Source organism: Homarus americanus, unplaced genomic scaffold, assembly GCF_018991925.1.
Source record: "Homarus americanus isolate GMGI-L3 unplaced genomic scaffold, GMGI_Hamer_2.0 scaffold24781, whole genome shotgun sequence".
NCBI lineage: Eukaryota > Metazoa > Arthropoda > Malacostraca > Decapoda > Nephropidae > Homarus > Homarus americanus.
In genome coordinates, this window is record NW_024723430.1 from 384753 (window position 1) to 409168 (window position 24416).

Genomic DNA, 24416 nt, shown 5'->3' on the forward strand with positions numbered 1-24416 from the left:
ATTGTTTCAATGGGTTTTTGGGTAATTGGTCCCAGCTCACCGAAAACTACTTACAAACTAAAAATAAATGCAGTAAAATACACTTACTTTGAGGTGTGCATGTAGAAGGCTCCTGGTTGATGATGATGATGGGAATTAGAATGGGGGTGGAGGAGAAGGGAGAAGAGAAGGCATTGGGGTGGAAGAGAAGTCACCCCATGCTTCATGCCGCCATTTCACCCATAAAATTTTAGTTCACTTGGTGTAATTCAAGATTATTTTCTTTAAATCAACACTGCACTGCGCTATATAATATCAATATGTAAAATAAAATATATTTCAAAATGACCAATAATTTGACTGGAAACACAGAAAAAAAGCATTTATGTTGAGTCTCAAACAAAATGTTCCTTCCTCTGAACCGGTAAACAAACTGACGCCAAGCTTGGTGTGTTGAGTGGCTGTTTGGCGCACAAAAAACTAGTTTCCTGTACTTCAATTATGTTCAATAATTGTTAAAATGAATACAAAATTTAATATAAAACTTTTAAAATTATTGATTAGCACAACCTTCTTGATATTTACTAAAATGGTAAGGAATTTAAGCCCTAAAACCGATTACTGTATTGACGGACTAATACTACAGCTGGTGAGCAGGCAAATGCAGGCGAAAACATGTTGGGAAAAATTCGTAAGGAATTTGTTAACCGAAATTTTTTCGTTTACCGAAGTGAAGAATCTTATGGAAGGTAATTCGTTAACCGAGGCGCTCGTTAATCGAGGGATCACTGTATAAACATGAACATGTACTGACCTTAAAAGAGGTTACTGAGTGTGAGTGCAATTCCACTTCCCTGAGTAATTGTTGTCCTTGATCCATATTTATAAAGATTCTAACCATTAAAAATTCTCTTAACTGAAGATATAATAATTCCTTACTGGGTGATTCTGGTTAAAGCACAAAAATTACATCAAAATACAATATAATCACATAATACTGAGACTCTACCTTACCTAGACATTAACTTCATGATTTTATTATGATTTTTCTGTGGTTAAGCCTAAGTCATCCAGGAACATGTTTTCTTGCATCTCTGGATATGATGAATATACAAGATACAGGTCAGCCTGGATTGAGAGCTGCCTTGTGGATAGCTCATCCTCTCCAGTAAGTAGCTGGCTTGCCCTCCCAGCCAAGTATGTGTAAACTGACTTGTTTGGCCAGAGATGGAACTCGTAATCTTTGCTGTACTGTAAGCCACATGTATAGTTTACTCTTTTAATCCGATTTTCAGCTAATATGACCCACCCTCACCCACACATATATAATGACCAACTCTTTGATAAAATATTTAACATACCGCTCCTGCTCCTCCTGCAACAGTCTCATAATATCCAATACTTTCATCACCAAAGGTCACGTTGTTCATGCAGCCCTGGGATGCAGCACAAACACCAAAGGCACGAAGGATGACATCAACTACCCTCTGTGATGTTTGCACATTACCACCTACAACTGCTGCATCTGGTGAAGGATCCAACAAACATCCTGGAGGTATCTTGATAGATATTGGCTTCAGACAACCCTGAAATATAATAGTACTGTAGTAGTAATAATAATAATAATAATAATAATAATAATAATAATAATAATAATAATAATAATAATAATAATAATAATAATAATATCCTTTAACAACAGAAGCAAGTGGGAAAATTGAAGTAAATCGTGCTGGTGGTGATACTAAACAGAAAACTAACCTAAACAAATAATAAAATCTTACTCAGTACTTGTTATTATCTTTACACAACAAAGAACCTTGATATGCCTCTGCAACTTTATAATCCTTTGCTTATATTTTCTCCAATGTGATATGTTGTTTATAACTGCTGCAATAAACAATACTGTTCTATGCATAATTTTTGTAAATTCTACTTAACAGCTGTACACCACTAAACTGAACAATAATTTACTTTGGAAGCTTAAACACAAATGCTTCATGACTTAGAAGATGGGAACAACAGGGGGGAAAAGTGACCCTGTTCAGGAAACAAGAAAATTCACAAAGCCAGGATATTCTAAGTCCTAGCAGTGCCAGATTTTAAAGGATGAACAGAATAAAAAAAATGTGTTTGTTTCTTCCTATGGCACAAAGAATAAAATTACATAGATTACACATTACAGCTGTAGAAGTGAGGTAACATGTTAATACTAAACCCATGGAACTGGTAGTAGTTAGGTTTACTGTATGTACTAATGAATGACATTCAGGATCAGGTTTTAGATAATTTTTATGAAAACTAACAACAATGAATGACTTAAATGAACTGGTAAGGAAGGGGAAAGATGCATTACAAGAAGGACTAAATGGGCTGATAATAGAAATACCGGTAACCAAAGAGTACGATTTGTTGACTTTTGTAAAGAAAACACTTCTCACCTGACTGAGGCAGTGTGCAACACTGGCAACACAACTCACCTGATTGAGGGGTATGTCATGACCAACCATGGAACGCAGGCAATAAATGACAGCTGACACAGTAATGGCTCGAGGTGCATTGCAATTACCCCAAATTTCTGGTCCTGTTCCTCTGTACACGAAAGAATGAAACAATGTAATTCAACATTGCAGGACATTCCTGAGCTTGCTGCATGATGAAATTCCAACACTTTACAATTTTAGATGATACCGAGTTCTCAATCTACCTACACCCCATTGATCTTTTTTGGTGCTAATCATAGTAGAAAATGCAGATTCTCTTCCAGATATTATAGTTTCTTCACACAACACCTATTCAAAAAATAATTATAATAAATAATGTATTTTTTTCATGTCTCTGTATAGCTGCCATCTCACACCAGTTTGACCGATCTTATCAGGATTGTCTTGGATAATTGATCCTATATCTATGTCAAATTGAAAATTTCAAATCAATTATAACTTCTATTAACCATTCTCTTAAGACCTAATACAAGTAACTCTACAGTACCAAGTTTAAAAAACAAAACACCTACCTTCACCTATCATGGTTGCAAAGAACATTTACTCACCAATCTTTCACACTCCCTAAGAAATGAATTTCTTTGAGAGGAAAGAAGGGAGTCTGTCCTGTATAAAACATGAACTCTTACTTGTGGAAGACCTACCATCATCATCATCTACACTTTACGGTCATTTTTTGCGCTTGTGTGGGTTAGCCCGACTTGGCAAAATCAGTAAATTATAACAACAAACATTACAAAACTATAAATGTAAAAATTTTTAAGTCTTAAAAGGCTGATAACCTCAGCAACTGCAGTAATCCCTAATGTATAGATAAATTGGACTGCTATTCAGTTTTCTGTAATGTACTGTATAAGCAGTCCAAGGGAAAGGTAACCTGTGTAAGTCTGCTGCTTATTACAAATGGTTAGGAACTAAATAAAAGAAGGTGAATGGAACTTAAACAAGATGGCAGAGCCATAGCATGGCCTTCCATGTTACAAAAATAATTGTAAAAATAAATATTATGTATCTTGCATTTTGTACCAATGATGGTACAGTTTTAGGAAGCAATAATGACTGGTATACCTTCTTGGTTGAAATATCATTATTAAGCTGAATAACTGGGGATTGTCTAAAGATAAAGAACACTAAAATTGTTGGTTGGTAATATGAGAGGCCACTGTGCACCATATCTTTCTCCAGTAATGATAATTAAAATTAATTGCACATTAACCACCTTGATTTTTACTTAAAAACTCATATTTTGGGTGGTATTATACACACTTTCAAGGCATCAGCAACCATTATCATCAGCAATGTTTTCCAGCCATTTCCCACACTTCCATGGGTTAGCTTTGATTACCTGATGGGTAAAACCAAAACAGGATGTACTCCTCAGCTCACCACAGTACATCCAGGGCATTAGCCTAGAAAATACAGCAAACACAAGGGGATGTGCACAGCTCATGCCACCCAGTTGCCATCAGGCATGTTGAAGCGAAGTTTTAGAGCTGGATGCCCTTCCTAACACCTAACCATAGAGTGGGAACAGTAGGCAAGGCAGGGTCGCAACTTCCTGAGTGCATAATTTGACCAGTAGGAAGTCTCTCAACTGTTGGAAAATTTTTACTGTTTGTCAACTTTGATCTCCCAGTTAGAGGAAAGTTTTGAAATTTTATTGTATAATAAGGGAACATCGTATGTTACATAACAGAATAAAATAAACATTCACACACCTTCAGTTGTTTAAATTCATTCCAGAATTCACTCTCTACCTTTGAAAATTTAGAGTAATTTATGAATTTAGCAACATGCTTTTAGTGATAAAATATTGGACATAAGCATCACTTACCCAAAGTCAAACACAGCAGTTTCTTTTTTAATGTTGATGTTTACTGTCAGCTCAATTGGGGACCCATCATCCATGTAATCAATGGCATGCAATGCAGCGACTCCTGTTTTTTTAAAGATACGACATCCAACTTCTTTCAGTAGCTCTTTAACAGCCACTTCAGCATTTGACTGAATATGGCCCATGTATGCTTGAACTACATCTAGAGAGTAGTAGTCTATCAGTTCATTCACTAGCAGGATTCCCTGTTGACAAAATTGAAAAAAAAAGTATTAGGAAATAAAACTTAAAGTTGCTAATATACTAAAATAATATAAAAACTAAAACACTGGAATCTTTTTGTAAGGCAGCATGGTGTAAGGCTGTAGGGAGTACATTCTGGAGTCTTGATTGGCTGTTGCACATTTGCAATTTTGTATACAGAGCAAGCATCATCTGCTTAAGGCTGGGATGAGCTAATACCCCAAGGTACATGAACCTTATCTAGACAAGCAGGGATGCTGACCTAGTAAACAATCCAGTGACATAATGTATAGTTTAATATTCTGATACAGTACTGTACTCTCTACACACATAAATCCCTGTGCAACTGTACATAAATTGTGTCCCATAGGCCTGAGTTTACTGGGGCTCTGTAAATATGGCACACTGTGCATTAAGCCTTCAGTAAACAATGATACAGCACGACCAGCATTGTAATCAGCCACCTGAACTGGGGAACCCTGGGAGCTAACCAGTGATCCTGAAGACATGAGGCAAGTATTGTATGCACTCAGCAACCATATATACTCTATATGCAATTAAAGAAAAATATACTATGCCATGCATATAATACTACAATATTATTTTTATGCCTCTCCACTTGATCATAACAACATAGAGAAACAAACCTTTGCTGCTAGTGGTGATGACAATTATCAGGGAGATCACTTTCATAATTTTAAAATTACCTATTTTTGCTAGGTTCTTATCAATAAGCCTCAACCTAATTCAAAATATATGTATCATACTTAAGAGGAATCATTCAATGTATTAATTCTTAATACTGTTATAATAAAATTAGATAACATATGAATGTTCAAGAACATGTAAAGAAACAAATGAAATATAGGAAACCAACCACAGCATTAATTAACCTTAATCTAAATTTCAGTCTTACAATAAACTTGAGCAGTAATTCCAAAGGTCACCCCTTGTATAAAAGCTTCTCTCAGTCCCTGTAAATTCAGTTGCCTCGGCATACAGCAGAACAGTAGAAACATACCCTGTGGTTAGCAGCAACTTGAGCTCGAAGATCTGACAAGTTATCCTTAAGATTACGAGTTCCAGATGATCCAGGAATCTTCCCAGGATCCATGAGAGCCTCAATCAATTTCTTTTCCTGAAAAGTTTAAGAAATAGTTTAACTGGCAAAATGTTAATAAATTATTGATCATAAAATCCCATTTTGTGATGTAGGGTGAGTGATCATCCAGGATTAGACTTAATGCATGCAGGAGGTGCCTAAATGATGGTAATGAACCCCAGGGAGGAAAGAGGGTTTCTGAGCCACCCAGCCACAGGCTTCACCAGGAAAATGGATCTCAAAATCAATGCTCCATTTTTGGCCATTGCCATTTAGTCAGATGGTCAACATGAGGTCAGCTAAAACATACACGATGAGGGAGTGTTACAAAAGCTGTAGATTGGACCATCAAAATCTCCCTATAAGAGTTGACAATGTATTCACCAGATCAGATGGTTTAATCTTCAGTTTAGCTCCAGCTGCCAGGTTTATGATTCCCTGAGTTCCAAACATATTGGCTCTGGTGATTATTATACATGAATTGCTCCGAACTGGTTGTTGTTGTAAAGTGTATTACTAGAGACTAAACAATGCTCTACAAATAGCTTATTTACCTGAAAGATGCCTTGATCAACAAGTTTGAATGATAAGAAGACTGCTCCTTCCTCATGGATGGAGGTAGAATGTGGTGGCATAGAGCCTGGGGTGATGCCACCAATATCTGCGTGGTGGCCACGACTAGCTACATAGAAAACTGGACGATGCACACTTCTGCAAATATTCCAAAATCGTTAATAATCCGTGACCCAATAGAATTTCCTTGTAAAATAGGGGTGCGTCTTGTACAGTAATTTATACATATGACAATTTTAAAATGCACATAGCTCAACAAAATAGTGAACTGATAAACAATAGCAAAGGAACAACCAATAACAATATATGTACAGGAGCTCCCCTACTTGCGAACATTCAAGTTACGTACTTTCAGAGATACGAACAAACCTGTCCACAAGTCCAATTGCCCAATTGCCTGTTTGAAAACCGTGCCGGGTCGTAAGTTCAACCGTCACGCAATAGATGGCGTTGGCTGTTCAGCGTTACCCTGTATCCCTAGCGCCACTGTTGTTGTTGTGTTCCTCTGCTGCCTCACTGTGTTATTTGTGGTTCTGACATATATTATTGACCCCAACATGTCTCAGAAGCGTAAGAGTGATGCCAGTGGTGATGGTGGTAGTAAGAAGAGTCGCACTATTACGTTGAAAACTAAGGCGGACATTGTAAAGCGTTGTGAAAGAGGTGAGAAAATGATAAGCATAGCAAATGATTTTGGGATGAATCGTTCGACTGTTGGGACAATTTTGAAGGACAAAGAGCGCATTATGTAATATGTGAAAGGTTCTGTGCCAATGCAATCCACGATCATTAGTAAGAAAAGAGACTCGGTGATCGCAGAGATGGAAAAACTTTTGAGTGTGTGGCTGGAAGACCAGCATCAGCACCGCATGCCTATAAGCCTTAACTTAATTCAGCAGAAGGCCATAAGTCTCTTTGAAAACTTAATGGCTAAACATGGTGAGTGTTTATTTATTATTACTATACATGCTATTCATACATTAAAATACCGTTTAAGGCTGGTAAGAAATACTGTCGAGTATTATTGGGGTATAGCTGTCTGTACAACCTTTTTTACAATGCTGTACAGTATACAGTATTCAGTATTGACAAGCGTTATGTTGGACTTACGAACAGACCTCAGGAACCTAACCAGTTCGTAAGTAGGGGAGCCCCTGTAATATTAATTGTCTGTAACACTATAATTGCCATATAGGAAACATTAATAACAGGAACTGGTAACAATGAAGACTATATTCAAACAAGGATTCTTTGAACATAAATCAGCAACTTTCTAATGGGATGCTGGAATAACTGAGGAAAAATTCCTCGAGACGTGTAAGTGTTCTGCAGTTACTGAAGAGATCAAAGACAATGTCTAATTTAACATGGGTAACACTGAATTCCCCACTCCATTTTAAAGTGGCAAGGACATTAAAGTTTATTGGTCTCACTAGGGAGAGTTGTATATCAAAGCAGGTCTTCTAATTATACCCACTGATGGATTTGTATACAGTATAATTTAAGCTTAAAAATCATTGTACAGTAAACCCCTGATATAATGGACACTGACTATGACGGACCATGGCCATTATGGACCTTGTGACCCGTTCAGACTAGGTTCATATATTACGGACTCGGGTCCGTCAAAAAAAAAATAATGGACTCGGGTCCATTATGGCAAAAAATTTACTGGCGCAAATACTTGAATTACTGAAAAATCCAAATTAACCGAGTTCGGAATATTCTGACATTACAGTACAGTATTCGACAATTTCTGAATTTTTGTGTTTGATTATTTGTTCGTTTTGTTTCACATTCCAAAAAACAAACAATTCAGATCCCATGCCTTGGCTGCCACATAAAATATTCTATTTGTAATTACACTATACCCTTGTAAATTTGTCAAAAAAAGGGCTCCGAGTCACTCCAATAACTGGAAAAAATACGGTGCTTGAGAGATGGTGAGTGCTAGCAACAGTGTTGAGGAGAGCAGGAATGATCAGTGGTGTCCCACTCTATAAACAAAAGACTGGGAATATACTGTACTATGGCGTAATAGTTCAAATAAAATTGAGTGTATGATTTTTTTTGGGTGAAAATTAATTATCTTCAATATTTTATTAACCTGGCACCAAATGAACCGAAATAATATGGGAATTATGGTGAAATTACAGGCTGTCGTTATAAAGGGATCACGGGGTGATGAGCGGTGAGTTGCGCTCTACCCCCTCCTCTGCCACCTCTCACTGGCTATGCATCCAAACATAGTTTGTATCTTAATATAATTCAAATTTTATTTCTATAATTCATTCATCTTAATCTATTTCATAATATATTCCTATAATAATAATAACTGACTTTTCGGAACAGCATGGTTATTTCAGATTCATTACGAATTCAAATTGTTTAATTCATTTTCGAATAAACAAACAATCATACAAATTAAGCAGAAACCCAAATTATTGAAGGTACAGTGTAATGTATATTACTTATATATTTATTCAAAATATCTTCAGGTTATGAGACCCACTAATTCCTCAACCCGACAATGGGTGACCTGATATTGCATCAGGTCAGGTCAGTAACATGACAGACATAATGTTTCTTTCTTACCTGTATTTTCTATTTATTCTTTAATTACTCTATTTCTTTCCCTCTATTTTTTCTTTTTATTTCTTTACATAACTTCTCTTACCTTATCTATTATTCTTGTTCTTATTTACTTACAACAATTACAGAGGGCACAGACAGGAGGTGGAAGGCGGAGGAGTGTGTGGTGGGGGCGAGGGAAGGTTGTGATGTGGTCACTTTCCCTCACCCCCCAACAAGGGTTGCTTGTCCTTTCTCCCTTGTAACTGGGTGTAAGTGCTTCGCACGCCCATATCATATAGTTTTTTCTTTAATATATTTATTTAACCAAACTTTTAGATGAACTATACAGGATTATTTTGGTAAAAAACTGGTGTTTCTAACTTAAATATGCTGGAAGTAGGGAGGGGGGGGGGGGGACTGGCTGTTGCCTCAGTCACCAGTTTGTTTTTATTTATTCATAATTATATTCTCGTATGATCATATGATTAACCTATTACGGTGGTGTATGTTTCATCATAAATTATATAACGCAATATTAAATAATGGAACAAAATATGATACTACACTATATAATTTAGCGTCAAAATAAAACGACAAATTAAATCAAAAGGTACCGTACCGTACATACGTAATTTCTTCCCCGAGCAGTCAACCCTCTCTCCATGACCCGAAGCCTAGGAATTAAAGGGCATTGCTTGTGCAGACTTCCAATGCACGGACATAGGGTAAGGGGAGGGACGTGTGTAGTCGGCGCTGCCAGCTAACACGGCTGTGGTCTCTTGATCATGGACACAGTTGCCAGCCCAGTCTGTCGGGCCCTCCCCATCTCCTCCTGCCCATCTGGATTTATCAACATCCTCACACCAACAGTACAGTGCAAAGATTGACGATCAACCCACAAGTGATATACAAAAGTGGCAATTTCAATTCGAAGGAAAAGCACAAAAACACAGCAATACTGATTGTGGCTGGATCTGACCTAATCTGATCTGACCTCCCGGCTTCACCTGACCTAACCTGAAGGATGGAGCACACCTGCATTGCCCCAAGCTACTGTCCTGGCCACATGGCCACACACCTGCCCAACCGCATCCAGCCCATACGAGCACGAACTGATTGTTACAAGAACAGCCCAGTCCCAACCATTGTAAAAATTATCAGACATATGTCAGACATATATCATATTTGTATCACTTATGTTACTTGTACATCATTTGTAAATAAAGAGAACCATTCCCCAATTATGTAATTGTATATTTTCAGCCTTCTGGCTGCCATGCTCTTTCAATAAACCGTTAATTATTATTATTTATTATACCCACGCAAAATGAGACCCCACCGTATGGCTGAAAGGTATTATAGTTAGTCACTAAACAAGCAGGAATAGAATAATAGTGGTAAGGATATACAACTGTCACATATACTTGTGTTATAAGCTCATTATACCAATTTTTTCTCCTGGGAGGGACCCCAACTGTGGCTAGGGTTTAACCGTGCAAGTAAACCGCTCCCCAAGCACAGTAAATTGATCATAGTCACTTCAGAATAGTATGTTGGTATATAATGGACCGAGTCCGTTATTATTACAGATATAACGGACTTTCGTGTTTAACGAACCGGCCTTCCCCCCATTTAGTCCATTATATCAAGGGTTTACTGGAGGTAACGAGGAAAATATGGGGAGGGAAGGAACGTACTTGTAAAACACTGGAGTGATAACAGTGAGGTCAGGCAAGTGTGAACCACCTGCCGTGGGATGATTGGACAGCAACACATCACCATCCTTCAGTTTATCTCCCAACAGCTGCAGCTGCAAGTCAAGATGACATTATTACAACCTTACTAAGCAAGAATTACCATGCATAATAAAGACAGTTAATAATCTATAAAATAATTTCATGTATTTATTGTAGTGCTATTGTTTGGGTAAAGCAGACATTCAAAAATATAAATGATGATATTTCTTATTCATCAAAATAGAAAATGGGGAATTGATCCTGGAAATCCCCTTTTATGACTGACCTCCAGACAAGGAAACTCAAGCCCACAGAGTAATAAAGCCCACCTCAATGTGTGACTACAGTTAAGATTTTTCTTGTCATGGTTTGAATTGTTCATATATAATTACAGTTCCCTGTATATCCTAACTACTCCATATACAGGTATATCCACACTGTTCCCTATACATCCTGGCTGCTCCCTATGCTGTACAGTAGTACCGCGATTTACGCGGTCAATTGAACCCACAGGGTACCGCGGAAAGTGAAAACCGCGTAAAGTGAACAACAAAACATATGGGATTAATTCCAATAGAGACTGGCCCGACCCCCAAACTCCACTTTTTCCGACACAATACCTATGTTGTAGTAAAAATAACATTTAAATTTTATGATGGTATGCTCACACAATTAATATTCAAGAGAAATACAGTCCCTCTCTGATTAATGTTTGGGTGAAAACTCTAGATTTTAACGTTTAGTAATAAATAATACCTCAGACTAAAAGAGGGCATGCAAGATTATTCTCTCCCCTTCCTACTCCACATATCAAGAAGCGCTCAACACACTGACCCTTTCGACTCTCACTGACCATCACCACGACCTCATCTGCAAATTTGGTAAGAAGCTTCTACACCATCCCCGACACCGGCTCCTACTACCACCTGAGATCCCTTGTCCGAGAATTGCTGTTCGACACCACAACCGCATCCAGCCCATACGTGCACGAACTGATCGCTATAAGAACAGCCCAGTCCCAACCATTGTAAAAATTATCAATAACTTGTAATAAATCAGTGTATTCACTCCCAGTAAACACTGCTCCTTACACTGTCACTATGTTGAAATGAACTGTAGTTTGAGCTTTTCCACATCTAGTTATTATATGTCTTATTTGTGTCACTTATGCTACTTGTATATTATTTGTAATTCGTAACCCATTCCCCAAATATGTAACTGTATATTTTCAGCCTTCTGGCTGCCAAGCTCTTTCAATAAACCGTTAATTGTTATTATTATTATTATTATAATTGACATTTCTGGATTCCTTGCAGGTCAGGGAATATTTTGAATGTAAACTTCATATATTTTGCACAAAAGATAAAATATTTGCTTTGTGTAAACCAAATTATTACTTTAGATCTAAAATTTGTATTTCTAATGCAAAATCCATGATGTTTATATTCAAAATGATCATCATATTGTAAGAATTCCAGCAATGTAAATTATATTCTGGTCGAGTAATTTGTATGAATTTTATGAGCTAAAACAAATATCTTCAGTTAATAAAAAAAAAAATATTCTTCACACTATCTGTCAATCAAAATACCCCACCTTGCCTCCCCCCTCCTCACACTCACGCCAGCTGGGTCGGTCGGTCCCAACCCTTCCCCCCACCTTCCCTCCCTACCAGATAAATGTGTGGGTAAAAACTCTAGATTTTAACGTTAAGTAATAAATAATACCTCAGACTAAAGTTAGGATAATATAATTGACATTGTTGGATTCCTTGCAGGTCAGGGAATATTTTGAATGTAAACTTATATTCTGCACAAAGGATAAAATATTTGCTTTGTGTAAACCAATTTATTACATTAGATCTAAAATTTGTATGTCTAATGCAAAATCCATGATGTTTATATTCAAAATGATCATCATATTGTAAGAATTCCAGCACTGTAAATTATATTCTGGTCGAGTAATTTGTATGAATTTTATGAGCTAAATAAAAATAAAAAAAAATTATACTTCACCGCGTATATGAGTTGATGCACCGCGGAAAGTGAAAGTCTGGGTCTGGCAAGGTACCGCGGAAAGTGAAACCGTGTAAAACGGGGTAATAATGTATATCCTGGCTGTTACCTATATAGCCTGGCTGTTACCTATTTATCCTGGCTGTTATCTATATATCCTGGCTGTTACTTATATATCCTGGCTGCTTCCTCAACAAAATATAACAAGGAAAATTAAGAAATTTTTTATTAAATTTAATTTTGCCGAGGTTTTCTTTATCACAGCAACAGAAAAAAAAATATATATAGCAGTGATTAATGTAAACAAAGTAGTTTCTGGGTTACAATTATGTATGTGTGTGTGTTTAGACGTGTGGGGGACAGCGGCAGTCAGGCCAGTTGGGTAAGAGACTCAACCTGTGTTTATTTATGTTGTATAAATTTACAGTTCCTATCCAGTTCATTAGTTTTTGTTATAATTGTTCTTGTTTTGCCCTCATTACTCTTCACAGTCTCCACAGTAGTTTCATGAAGAATCAAATTTCTGGAGAGGAACAGTTGACCATGAACTGAACATTCTAGGTTCATTTCACCACAGTCCTGAACCATTTATAAAACATTTTATATTGTACAGAAAGAAACTACAGAGTATTCAAAATAATTAACCATGCATAAGAGAAACTGAAAAAAAAGAGAAAAAACATTTAAATTCAGGCATTTTTGTATCACTAGAACTGAAGAAAATATTGCTCTTTTTATCCCACACATTTCCCCTCTCCACCCAGTCTCCTTTCAATGTTATAAAATTACCTTGTGATGTATGTACAGTATGGTATATTTCTACTTCCACTTTGCACAGAAAATTTCTTCCAAGATCCCCACCCATAATTTTCTTCCATTTGTACCACTCCTTGACTCTCACATATGATGATGTATTCCTATTTTCCCATTATACATCTTAATTTTCCAGATAATTACTGTATTTACAGTTGAAATCCTTTAGTATCAGTATACAGTAGTTCTAAAGACACTCTCCACAAAAAAAAACAAAAAACAAAAAAAAAACATTAAGGACATGAAAATAACAAGGACCAAACTGCAACAGTGTGAGCTGGTCAAAATGTTTTCAAAGTCATTAAATATGGTTACTACATTAACTCAGTAAGTTAAAAAAAAAATAATAATAATAATATGCCTAAAGTAGCCAATCCAATCACAATTTTGACTCAGTTAAGTGAGTCTGGTCAAAAAGATCTTAGTTAAAATTGGATGAGTCAGCCATATAAAAATAACACTACCTACCCTACCTCTTGGTGATGCACAAAGACTGACCTGGTAAAGCACAGTTTCTTGCATGGCTCCTAAATGAACTGGAATATGGGGAGCATTTGATACCAATCCTCCATCAGGACCAAACAAGGCACACGAGAAGTCGAGGCGCTCCTTGATATTAGTGGATATGGAGGTTCGTTGCAAAATTCTGATGAGAGAGAAAAATACTGAACCTAGTTTTCCAGCATACACCTGGAGAGCTTTGATATTTCAACATATACAGTAGTATACAGGAATGTCCTGGTTATCACAAGGGATGAGTTCCTAAGTGTTTCTGGGCTTGAGAGCCTTCCAGATATTGAGACGAATTTTCGTATCCCCAGAAAAAGTCGCACATCTATGTAGTAAACCGAACTGGAGTCCAGCACCGAACACATGTATTCTCAACCCAGAAAAACACAAACAAAATCTGGTTAGTAGAGGGGAAACCACATGTAAGCGGTGGCTGCCACTGTGGTGACACAGGAGAGTAACTCAACAGCTCCTTCTAGCAACTTGGTGTTTCAAGTGCATCTTTTATTCATGCCTCATCTATCACAGCAAACATTAAATCCATAAAGAACTCTTATTCCAAGATCTGAGTTTTGAAGATGTATATGTCTTGTAGGTTGGCCCACCATGGAATCAGGCAGACAAAATTCATGTGAGATATAAATTTTAAAGTCTTCGTTCACTTCAAAAACTTTATGTTTGACAGATACTACTGGCAGACTGAGTGATTGCTGTGTACTGCTGTTGGAAACTGCAACATTATGCAAGCCTTCATTCAAAATGACTGGAATAAAATTCGGTGTCCTTTGTCTAATCTTGGATTGTCTTGAGGTAGACATTAACATCACCATTTTATGATAATTTTCCACGCTCGAGTGGGTTTGCCATGATTATCTGATAGTAGCTCTTCCTGCTGCATGGTCTCTTGCAGCCTCTTTCCCCAGGTTCTTATTTCTGAGGTCATTTCTTACAAACTCTCCCCATGTCATTCTTAGCCAACCCTTGGCTCTCCTCCCCTCCACATTCAAACTCACACACATCTTGACCTAGTTGGTCTCTTCCATTCTCTCCCAATGTCCGAACCATCTCGTCCTATCTTTACGCAAAACAAGAATTAGTCTCAAATAACACTTTCATTATGGAAGATATCAGTATATCAATGGTTATCAAGTGCAATACCAACCATATACAGTGGGGTATGCTATAACAAATCTAATTGGTTCTAGAACCTTGTTCGTTATAGCAATCGTTTGTTATAGGATTAATCCGTTCCAGGCCCCCAAATACAACCACTTAACACTGAAAAATATAATATAAAATTGTAAAAATTGTAAAAAAGTGCATAAATATGCATCTAAACCCCTGAAATAAAGAATATCATTAATATTTGTAATAATAAAACAATAAATTAGAAAAAAAAAAAATTTAAATTATGTTCGTTGTAGGAGTTTCGTTCGTTATAGCATTCTCAATTTTATAGGTAAAACCGTTCGTTATAGGAATATTCATAGTAGGATCCGTTCGTTATAGCATACCCCACTGTAGCTTACTTGTATAAAAAAAAAAAAAGTTATTACAAGTGTGCTGAATGTGTACTGTCCCCAATAGGCTGTTAGGCCTTCAGGCCACAATTATACTTTCATATGTTTATGTACATGTGGGCAAATTTGTGCTTAAGATAAGTGCAATGCCCAGGCTGACCTTATAAATTGACACTTTTAAAACTAATAGATAAAAACATTTTAAATCTGAAGCAATACATACCTTCCCATCTGTTCTGCCAGACTCATGAATCGATGTGAGAAAATTGACAGTTGAATTGCATCAAGTTCTGTTCCAATTTTATCTCTTTTTGTACTTCCAACTTGAATTTGTACATCTCCTTGAGATGTGATATGGCCTACACAGCCTAGAAATATAATTCTATGATAAAATAATGATTAAATAACCCAATTTTAAAATTCTGTAAAGTAGATTACATATTAAGCCTAAAATGAATCTAATAAAATTCCTATTATACTACATCAAAATAAACATCAACCACTGGTGGCAGACTATCTCCTGTCTGGCTTGAACTTTTAATTCTATAAAGGAAGACTATAATAAGCCATTGTTAATACTCTACTCATGTTTTATGATGCATATTAATGTATTTCAATGCAACCAAATAACACAGAACTCTTTATACAACGATCTCTACATCAATACTACTGTGGCCATGCCAAAAACTCATGTAGCAGTACCATGGTGAGGGACGTCAACATCTCCCAGTAGAAGTTACAGCCTATCAGCACTAAATCATATAGATTATCCTACAGTATTACAATAAAATCCACCATTATTAGACAACACGGGGGAATGGTTGGTCATTAATCATGGTAAGAATGTTTAATGAAAAGAAATTGATGGCCAGTCCTTTGTATCATGTTTGAACACAAAAACATATTTTATTATACCACAAATTGTTAACCACAGGAACAAAGCAACGTACTATTAATATTTATAAATAATAAGACCAACAGTAGGCCCTTCAAATTTGCGAGGGTTAGGTTCTCAAAAGGGCCACGAATCGCAAAATCTGAGAATAACATTTGCTTACGGATGGGGGGGGTTGTTGTTGTTGTTACATTTTACTTGTGAACAAAAGAATATACAGTATATATGCCCTTTATGTGATTGACCTTAGGACAATTATTTCTTTTACCTGTATTGTATATATATATGTGTGTGTGTACACACACATATATATACAAAACACATACAAATAAATAATAATGGGAAAATCCCCTCACAAATAATCAGAACCAAATGTATATTAATAATGTTGAGTCTACCCTCAAGTCTACTCCGTGCTTTGTTATTAATAAAGCACAGAGTAGACTTGAGGGTAGACTCAAGATTATTAATATACATTTGGTTCTGATTATTTGTGAGGGGATTTTCTCATTATTATTTATTTGCATGTGTTTTGTGTGTGTGTGTGTGTGTCTACACACACGCATATATACAATGCAGTTAAAGGAAATTACTGTCTCTAGAACGAATATCTCCCTGTCCCGGATGCGAAAATGCTGGCAACTTTAAAACTATCCGCAGACATTCTTGGGTACATCTAGGGTGCCATCCGCGAATAATAGAGGACCACAAAATAAAAATCCGCAAATTATCCGGGCGTACTGTATTTAGTGATACAAATTATACACAATATCTACAGGTGTCATTCACTACCAATGCAGCAGTACAGAAGTCCATGTAGTGGTGTGGTGTGTTGTGCCCTGCATACTGATCAAATGCTTGGTGTTAGTGGAGTGGTGGGACACACACACACACACAAAATAAAATAATGTACACACATTCATATATACCCGTACAGTTGAACCTCGATTTAGGCGGTTCTCATTTACGCGTTTGGTCATTTACACGGTTGCCAGAACCGGCCCGATTTACGCATGCCCGATTTACGCAGTGAATTTACTCATTTACGCGGGTGAAGTATAATTTGTTTATTTACTGAAGATATATATGTTTTTAGCTCATAAAATATATAATTTATATTGCTGGCATCCTTACAAGATGGTGATCATTTTAAATATAAACATCTTAACATTGGCATTAGACATACAAATTTTAGATGTAATTTAAGGAGATCATGAAAATAAGCAAATATTTTATCTTTTGTGTAACATATATGATGTTTACATTCAAAATATTCCCTGACCTGCAAGGAATCCAGAAATGTCAATTATATTATCCTAACTTTAGTCTGAGGTATTATTTATTACTAAAAATGTAAATATACTGTTTTCTCCCAAACATTTCTCTGGTAGGGAGGGAAGGTGGGGGGTGGGGGGTAGGGATGGAGGGAGGGACCCAAGGAGCGTGGGAAGAGGGGGGGAGCGGAGGTGGGGCATTTTGATTGACAGATAGTGTCTGGGTGAATAATAATTTGTTTATTTACTGAAGATATTTGTTTTAGCTCATAAAATTCATACAAATTACCCGGCCAGAATATAATTTACATTGCTGGAATTCTTACAAGATTTTCATTATTTTAAATATAAGTATCATGGAATTTGCATTAGACATACAAATTTTAGATCTAATTCAAGAATTTTGATTACAAAGCCAAAATTTTATCTTTTGTGCAAAATATATGACGTTTATATTCAAAATATTCCTGGTCTTGCAAGGAATCCAGCAATGTCAATTATATTATCCTAACTTTAGTTGAGGTATTATTTATAACTATACCTTAAAATCTAGTGGTTTCACCCAAACATTTCTCAGAGAGACGGGAGCCAGCGAGCGTGGGAAGAGAGGGGGGTGGGTCTGGTAGTTGAGTCCATTATTTGAATGGACATTAACCTGGCTGGACATTAACCTGGCAACTGTATTTTTCTTAAATACTAATTGTGTGCGCATACCATCATAAAATTAAAATGTTATTTTTACTTCAACATATTGTCGGAAAAAGTGGAGTTCGGGAGTTGGCCCAGTCTCTATTTCAATTAATCCCATATGTTCTGTTATTCCATTTACGCGTTTCTCGTTTTACGCGCTACTCCGCAGGTTCAATTGACCGTGTAAATCAGGGTATTACTAGTAGAAATCCAGTTACCCGGTACCTTTGGGGATTGAGAGATGCCAGATAAAGAGTTTTTCCAGAAAGTTGAAACTCACTCTTAGGATCCTCCAATAAATCTTACAATGCACAGCGCCACAGGCTGATCTCGCAAATTCGTATCAGAAAAATGGACTTCTTAAACACTTATTGCACTCTATATAATGATGTGGCTTAGAAAAAACAACAACTATTTAATAAGAAAAAAAAATTTACAGCAGAGGATATTTTATTTACCTGATGACTTACTTTTTACTTTCCTTTACTGTATTTTGTCATTCGATTTTTTCTTTTGTCTGAAATTATTTTTGATGTATATAAGGACTTAGTCTATGGTACAGTGGGATTTTAAACATTGTTCTGTAAGTACAGTATGCACATAGTATGTGTTCTGACTTATGTACAAATCCGACTTAAGAACGTCCTCAGGAACGGAACCTGTTCGTAACCTAGGGACCCACTGTGGGAAGTGAACTACGTTGACTCACCAGCCCAACCGCTGTGGAAAAATCATTACACTTATAAATGTGACTTATAAATAAAGAAAATATAATATAAAACTATTAATTAAGAAAAATGAAGAGAATGGGTGTGTATTTATGGGAACTGCATGACGGTGTTGGCAGTGAGCTGTAACTATGGCCGCGCTCCCTCCTCCACGATGTGATGTCATGACATACACACAGCACGGCGTGGCAGCCATATGTCTGTAAGCAGCTAGTTGACTGCCTGGCAGAGTATCTCACCCAAAAACTACACACAAACTGTTATAGAGCAATTACTTTATATATTTTACTAGACAATTCACACAACCTAGTACTGTACAGGTATAGGACCATTTATCCAGCATCCTGGTATCCAGAATATTAAAATAAACTATCTATATTGTGGAATAAATTATTCAAAATGAGTCAAAAGTAATCCCCAGGCCAAGTAGTAATATTTCCAACCATTTCCCATTTGTGAGCTACAGTATGTTATGTTACAGCTATTTTTCAAGTCAAAATTTTGGGTAAATATGTGTAAATTTCTTCATTTTCTTTACTCAGATACATACACACTCAATCCTACATACAGAAAGTGAAGAAAAAAATTATCATAAGGTATCGGCCAAAGTATTTTTCAACTCTTAATTTTCTTCATTTTATTTAATCAGTTCCATGCACACACAATATTACATTAAAAAAAGTGCAAAAAGAACCAATAATAAGACGTATCTACGGGTTTACATCCATGAAGCTGTGTGGTGAGTGTGTGGAGAGGAAGAAGGGTCCGCTGCAGAGCACCGGTACCAAGGACACTGTTATGTTGCTAAAGTGAGCATCAGTGGTGACTGCAATGCAGTTTATATAGCAACTTGTATCATTTTTGCACTTTTAAGCTTTCATTACTACTGTACAATTTATATGCTTTTGTTACTGCTGTTCATGTGCCTACACTTTTAAGTTTTAATATTACAGTGTGCAGTTAAGGCTACTTTTAGGGGTGAATCTAGTCATCTGAACAGAGTCTTCACAGCCAGTTACTGAGTTTACTCTAAATTTTTTACATTTTAGGCCTGGTGCTCCAAATTCCAGAAGAACCCCCTATCTGGCAACCCTCAGGTCCCAAGCATGCCGGATAAATGGTCCCATATCTGTACAGTACTACTCATCAGCAGCACATCCAGCCTCAAAAATCTCTTGATGCCATGTCCTCTTGTCATCCATACTCTTGACTGCTACCTAGATATCCATGCATACAAGAAAAAATGTGTATTAACTTGGGTAATTATACAAACCTGGCTCAATCAGTATAGTGGACAATTTATCCATGATGATGGCAGGCCCAGGTATAGTATGTCCTGATAACAAAGAGGACAACATGTACACCCGAGTCTCTAACCAACCTTCCTTGAAGTAAATGCTCGTCACCTGAAAATTTTTATGCTGTATATTAGTAATACATTATGTGAAGAGCTAATTCCTACTAATAAATGTAGATAACAAACTCATTACGTATTGGTCTTTTAAACAACTGTACGAAGCAAGAGCAGTGAATAAAGATGCATAAGTCATCTCGTTATATCACAGGAAATGCTCTGCATCATAGCATCCCAAATCACAAATTTTCTCATGTTCAAATGTCAATAATTCTGTCAGAAATGGATAGACTACATATTGATACTTGAAGCCTTCCAGGGCTTGGTGATGAACTTTTCTACATGATAATATAAAGAGATTGTATAAGTAAATGAATGGAGTGAATAAAATTTATAGATGAGCAAAACAAATTCATATTCCTGTTTCTTTCTAGATGGAGAGAGAGCTTATAAGAATGAGCATCCCTCTTCTAATAATGAAGAGATAATTTTGTCAATGTATTGTGAATTTTCTTTATCTTGGGATTATAAAGGTTTTTTTCTTCAAGCCTTTCCTCAATGAAGGAAGATGGAATCAATAGCGTGCACACACACACACTAACCCTTCATTCTTTGTCATACATTTATCCTTAATGTGGTAACTGATGAAATCAGCCATTGTAATCCCTTTCCAAAGCAGTGCTTCAATATCTATCTGGTCTACTCCTATCACTTCACACATTTTAGCATCATTAATTAGCAGCATACCTTTCCCCATAATCAATGGACATGTGCCCTAAAGGCCTACAAAGATTCTGATAAATCTCGCTTTATTTTGGATAACACAAACAAAAGTATCTCATGTGTCACTCTGTAGAATAGTGCTGCCTGCTGTAGTGACTACATTTCTAACCCATAATCTAGGAAGTAACAGCTTGTCCATAAACAAATCATCCGTTCAACTGTTCAATGTTCCAGCAATATGTTAAGAAACAATACTGAAGTGCATTAAAGATACAGACCACTTCTCTGAATACTTCTCGAGGGGACAAGACCTGGTGTGGGTAAACTAGGGGATCGTTGTGCATTACTTCCTATCCCTCAACGAGAGATGGAATGGCAACCATGATCTCTCAACTGCGGGTTGGTCCACATTTTTAAGACAGAGCTGAAATTTGATGGAGAAGTGGGGGCGACCTAGGGAATGGTTGTGCACAATCTCATAACCCTCCACAAGGGTTAGATCAGTCCACAGTTTTGAAGATGTAAGGAGGATATTGTCTCCTCTGTCACACTATTTCCACAACCTCCTTATGTTGTTTAAAAGAAATAAAAATCAAGAATACCCTTGTGAAATTACCATTTATTAGAGGCCAAGGTGATGAAATATATAATTGTTTTACCTCATGCAGCACCAAATATACTGCCTGACATGAGATCAGACTCAAGAACTTAAAATGTTAGACCTGCACTGTACTGTCTATTTGTAACTTCCAATTTGGCTTAAATTAGCACTGCAAACGTGTGGTCACTTAAAGTTAAGTTAAAAATGACAACTGCAGTAATTCCTCTTATAACCAGAAAAATAATAGCTATATATTCCTACTTCCTTGGCATTATTGTCACAAAGTACTTACAGTTTCTATCTTGGGTTCTTCTTCTGCCTGAGGTACTACCTCACCTGTGTCTATCATCAACTTTCCAATTCCTCGAACTCTAATGTCATCTACGAATATTTTTCGGTCAGCAATAACAAAACCAAATTCTCTCTGGTACCTGAAAACCAAGAATATTACTGAACAATTTCCTTCATATTACACTTTATAGACCAGATTTACCTCCTGAACTGTGTTGGTGTGTCACTTGAACCAAGTTTTGCAATTAGCAGTGACATTGTTACACTAAAATTATAGCCCAGTTTCCTTTGTATACATATTGTGCTTATAATATCAGACTACTGGTAGATTTGTGATGTTTATCAAGTACTAAATCAAAATAAAAAATGAGGTAAGAGTTTTGTTGCATTATTTAAATATTATTTTTTACCCAACCAGCTAAAGTTTGTCCTAACTAAAAAAATCTTACTCATTTACAGCATAATCCATTTACATAATTATAAAATAGTTAGCCTAAATTTGTTTGAAATCTATTATTGATATTGTCACATATTTTTTTTATATGTGGCAGGCTGAAGCAAGATTCCATATCTTGCAGCTTCTCTCCCTCTTCATAAACCTGTGGAAAAGATTGCATCAGCCAATGATAATCGTATTACAAGCTTGCCAACACCGCACATCCACCAATCAGGACGAGAGTGTCAAGTTGAAGTATGTAGTCTATTATCTCTTCAGTAATGTCTCTACCCTTCTGAAAGTTGTGTGTGAGTTGCTGCTGTGTCCAAAGTTGAAAATTTCCATTATTTAAAGGAGTTTAAGTGAACAGACATTTTACAGTGAATTGTCTATGATCCTATCTGTTATGAGAGAAGACTTTGGTTATAATAATCTGTTATGAGAGATGAATTTGGTTATAATTATCTGTTATGAGAGAAGACTTTGGTTATAATAATCTGTTATGAGTCACAAATAATGCAGCACTAACCTTTCCAAAAAAGCTTGCTTGAAGTCACCATATTTGCAAGCATCACTTTTGGTGCTCAGACCATCTTTATTAACAGTACACATGAGTGCACAATCTGTACCCTGGTAACGAAGGTTCAGGTATGCTTCACAAACAATGTTTGAGGAGGAAAATCCCTGACCTTGCAGGTAGTCAACACATTCTTTCTCCAAGGCTTCCAGATGCTCATCTAGATATGAAAAGTTTGCTGGAGACAATAAGAGAGAGTTAATTGTTACTTGACATGAAAGCATTTTGAGTTATAACCCTGAAAAAAAAATGCAGTCTAAAACCTCACTATGGTATTTCAATTTCCTGCCTAGCCTACAAATTCCTGTCTGCAAAAAGATAAAATAACCAATGAAGATTATTCCCAATATTTTTCCTGTACAGGTAGACTCTGAGTTATGAAATGGTTCAGTTCCTGTAAAACCTTTCATAAATCAAAGCAAATTTTCCCATAGTTTCCCATTATAAAATCCAAGATACATTCCTTATGGGATTTTTTTTTTGTAACTTTGAAAATTCTTAAATCAAAGCTTCAAAAATCATGGTCTACCTGTACCATCACACATGAATAATTTATTAACTTTTAAAATGTATCACATGAGTGTTACAAGATGTATGAAGATGTACGTAGTATCGGCACTTTCTATTCTTGAAGAAAGAGTATATTTAAAAATCTATTTACTGTGTATTTCTTTCAGATAAAGTACAATGATTTAAAATATTATACAACCACAAATTTTGAATAATTGTATAAAGAACTTCAAATGTTCAAAAGATGAATTTTTTTAATAACCTATGGCAATGCTGGTATAAGCACCGGTCTTTACTTCATCGTTAAAAAACTTGAGTAGGAAAAGTGCTATTACTTCACCCAATTTGCTTTACTTGTTATTCTTGAGGTAAGAAAGAAGTTTTCTTTAATAGATATTTTTTCTTAGGACACCCATGGTGACAACCTACACCATATGACTAAGGTTAAAATTTCATAATTGTGTTATAGGGCAAATACAGTAGAATGTCGATTTAAAGCGATTCAATTTAAGATTATCGATTTAAAGCGACACCCACAATTAAGGATATTGTTTTAATTTAAAGCGAATCTTTCCTATTTTGCGCGAGTCACTCTGGCGCATCATATTTAAAATTTGGCGCCTAATGTTTCTCTGGGCACGCTACACTGTCCTAAGGGCAAAGCTGTACTGTACATGCACTCAAAATAATGTACTAAATGATTACTAAAATTTTTGTCTAGTGCAAACTACAGCATGTTTATATTCAAATTGATCACCATCTTATAAGAATTCCAGCAATGTAAATGATATTCTCCCGGGTCACTTCTGTGACATTTTATAAGAGAAAAACTTAGTCACTCTTAAGGACAGATAAATAAATAAGCACTGTCAAACATATCACCTCACCTCTCCCCCCATCTTCCCATCAGCTGATCGCCAGTAAACAGACCATT

At 36.3% G+C, this 24416-nt stretch overlaps 1 protein-coding gene across 1 annotated transcript in view; it reads right to left on the minus strand.

The window, feature by feature from the left end:
• LOC121863462 (5-oxoprolinase-like) overlaps window positions 1-24416 on the minus strand; it is a 63151-nt gene that overhangs the window by 12535 nt on the left and 26200 nt on the right. The window contains exons 11-21 of the mRNA XM_042362138.1: window positions 22925-23150; window positions 21961-22099; window positions 20264-20396; window positions 15627-15771; window positions 13872-14019; window positions 10507-10619; window positions 6217-6373; window positions 5582-5698; window positions 4318-4562; window positions 2460-2571; window positions 1341-1565 (exon numbers count right to left, since the gene is read on the minus strand). Coding sequence (XP_042218072.1) covers window positions 1341-1565; window positions 2460-2571; window positions 4318-4562; window positions 5582-5698; window positions 6217-6373; window positions 10507-10619; window positions 13872-14019; window positions 15627-15771; window positions 20264-20396; window positions 21961-22099; window positions 22925-23150 — 1760 coding nt within the window. The remainder of the gene's footprint in view (window positions 1-1340; window positions 1566-2459; window positions 2572-4317; window positions 4563-5581; window positions 5699-6216; window positions 6374-10506; window positions 10620-13871; window positions 14020-15626; window positions 15772-20263; window positions 20397-21960; window positions 22100-22924; window positions 23151-24416) is intronic.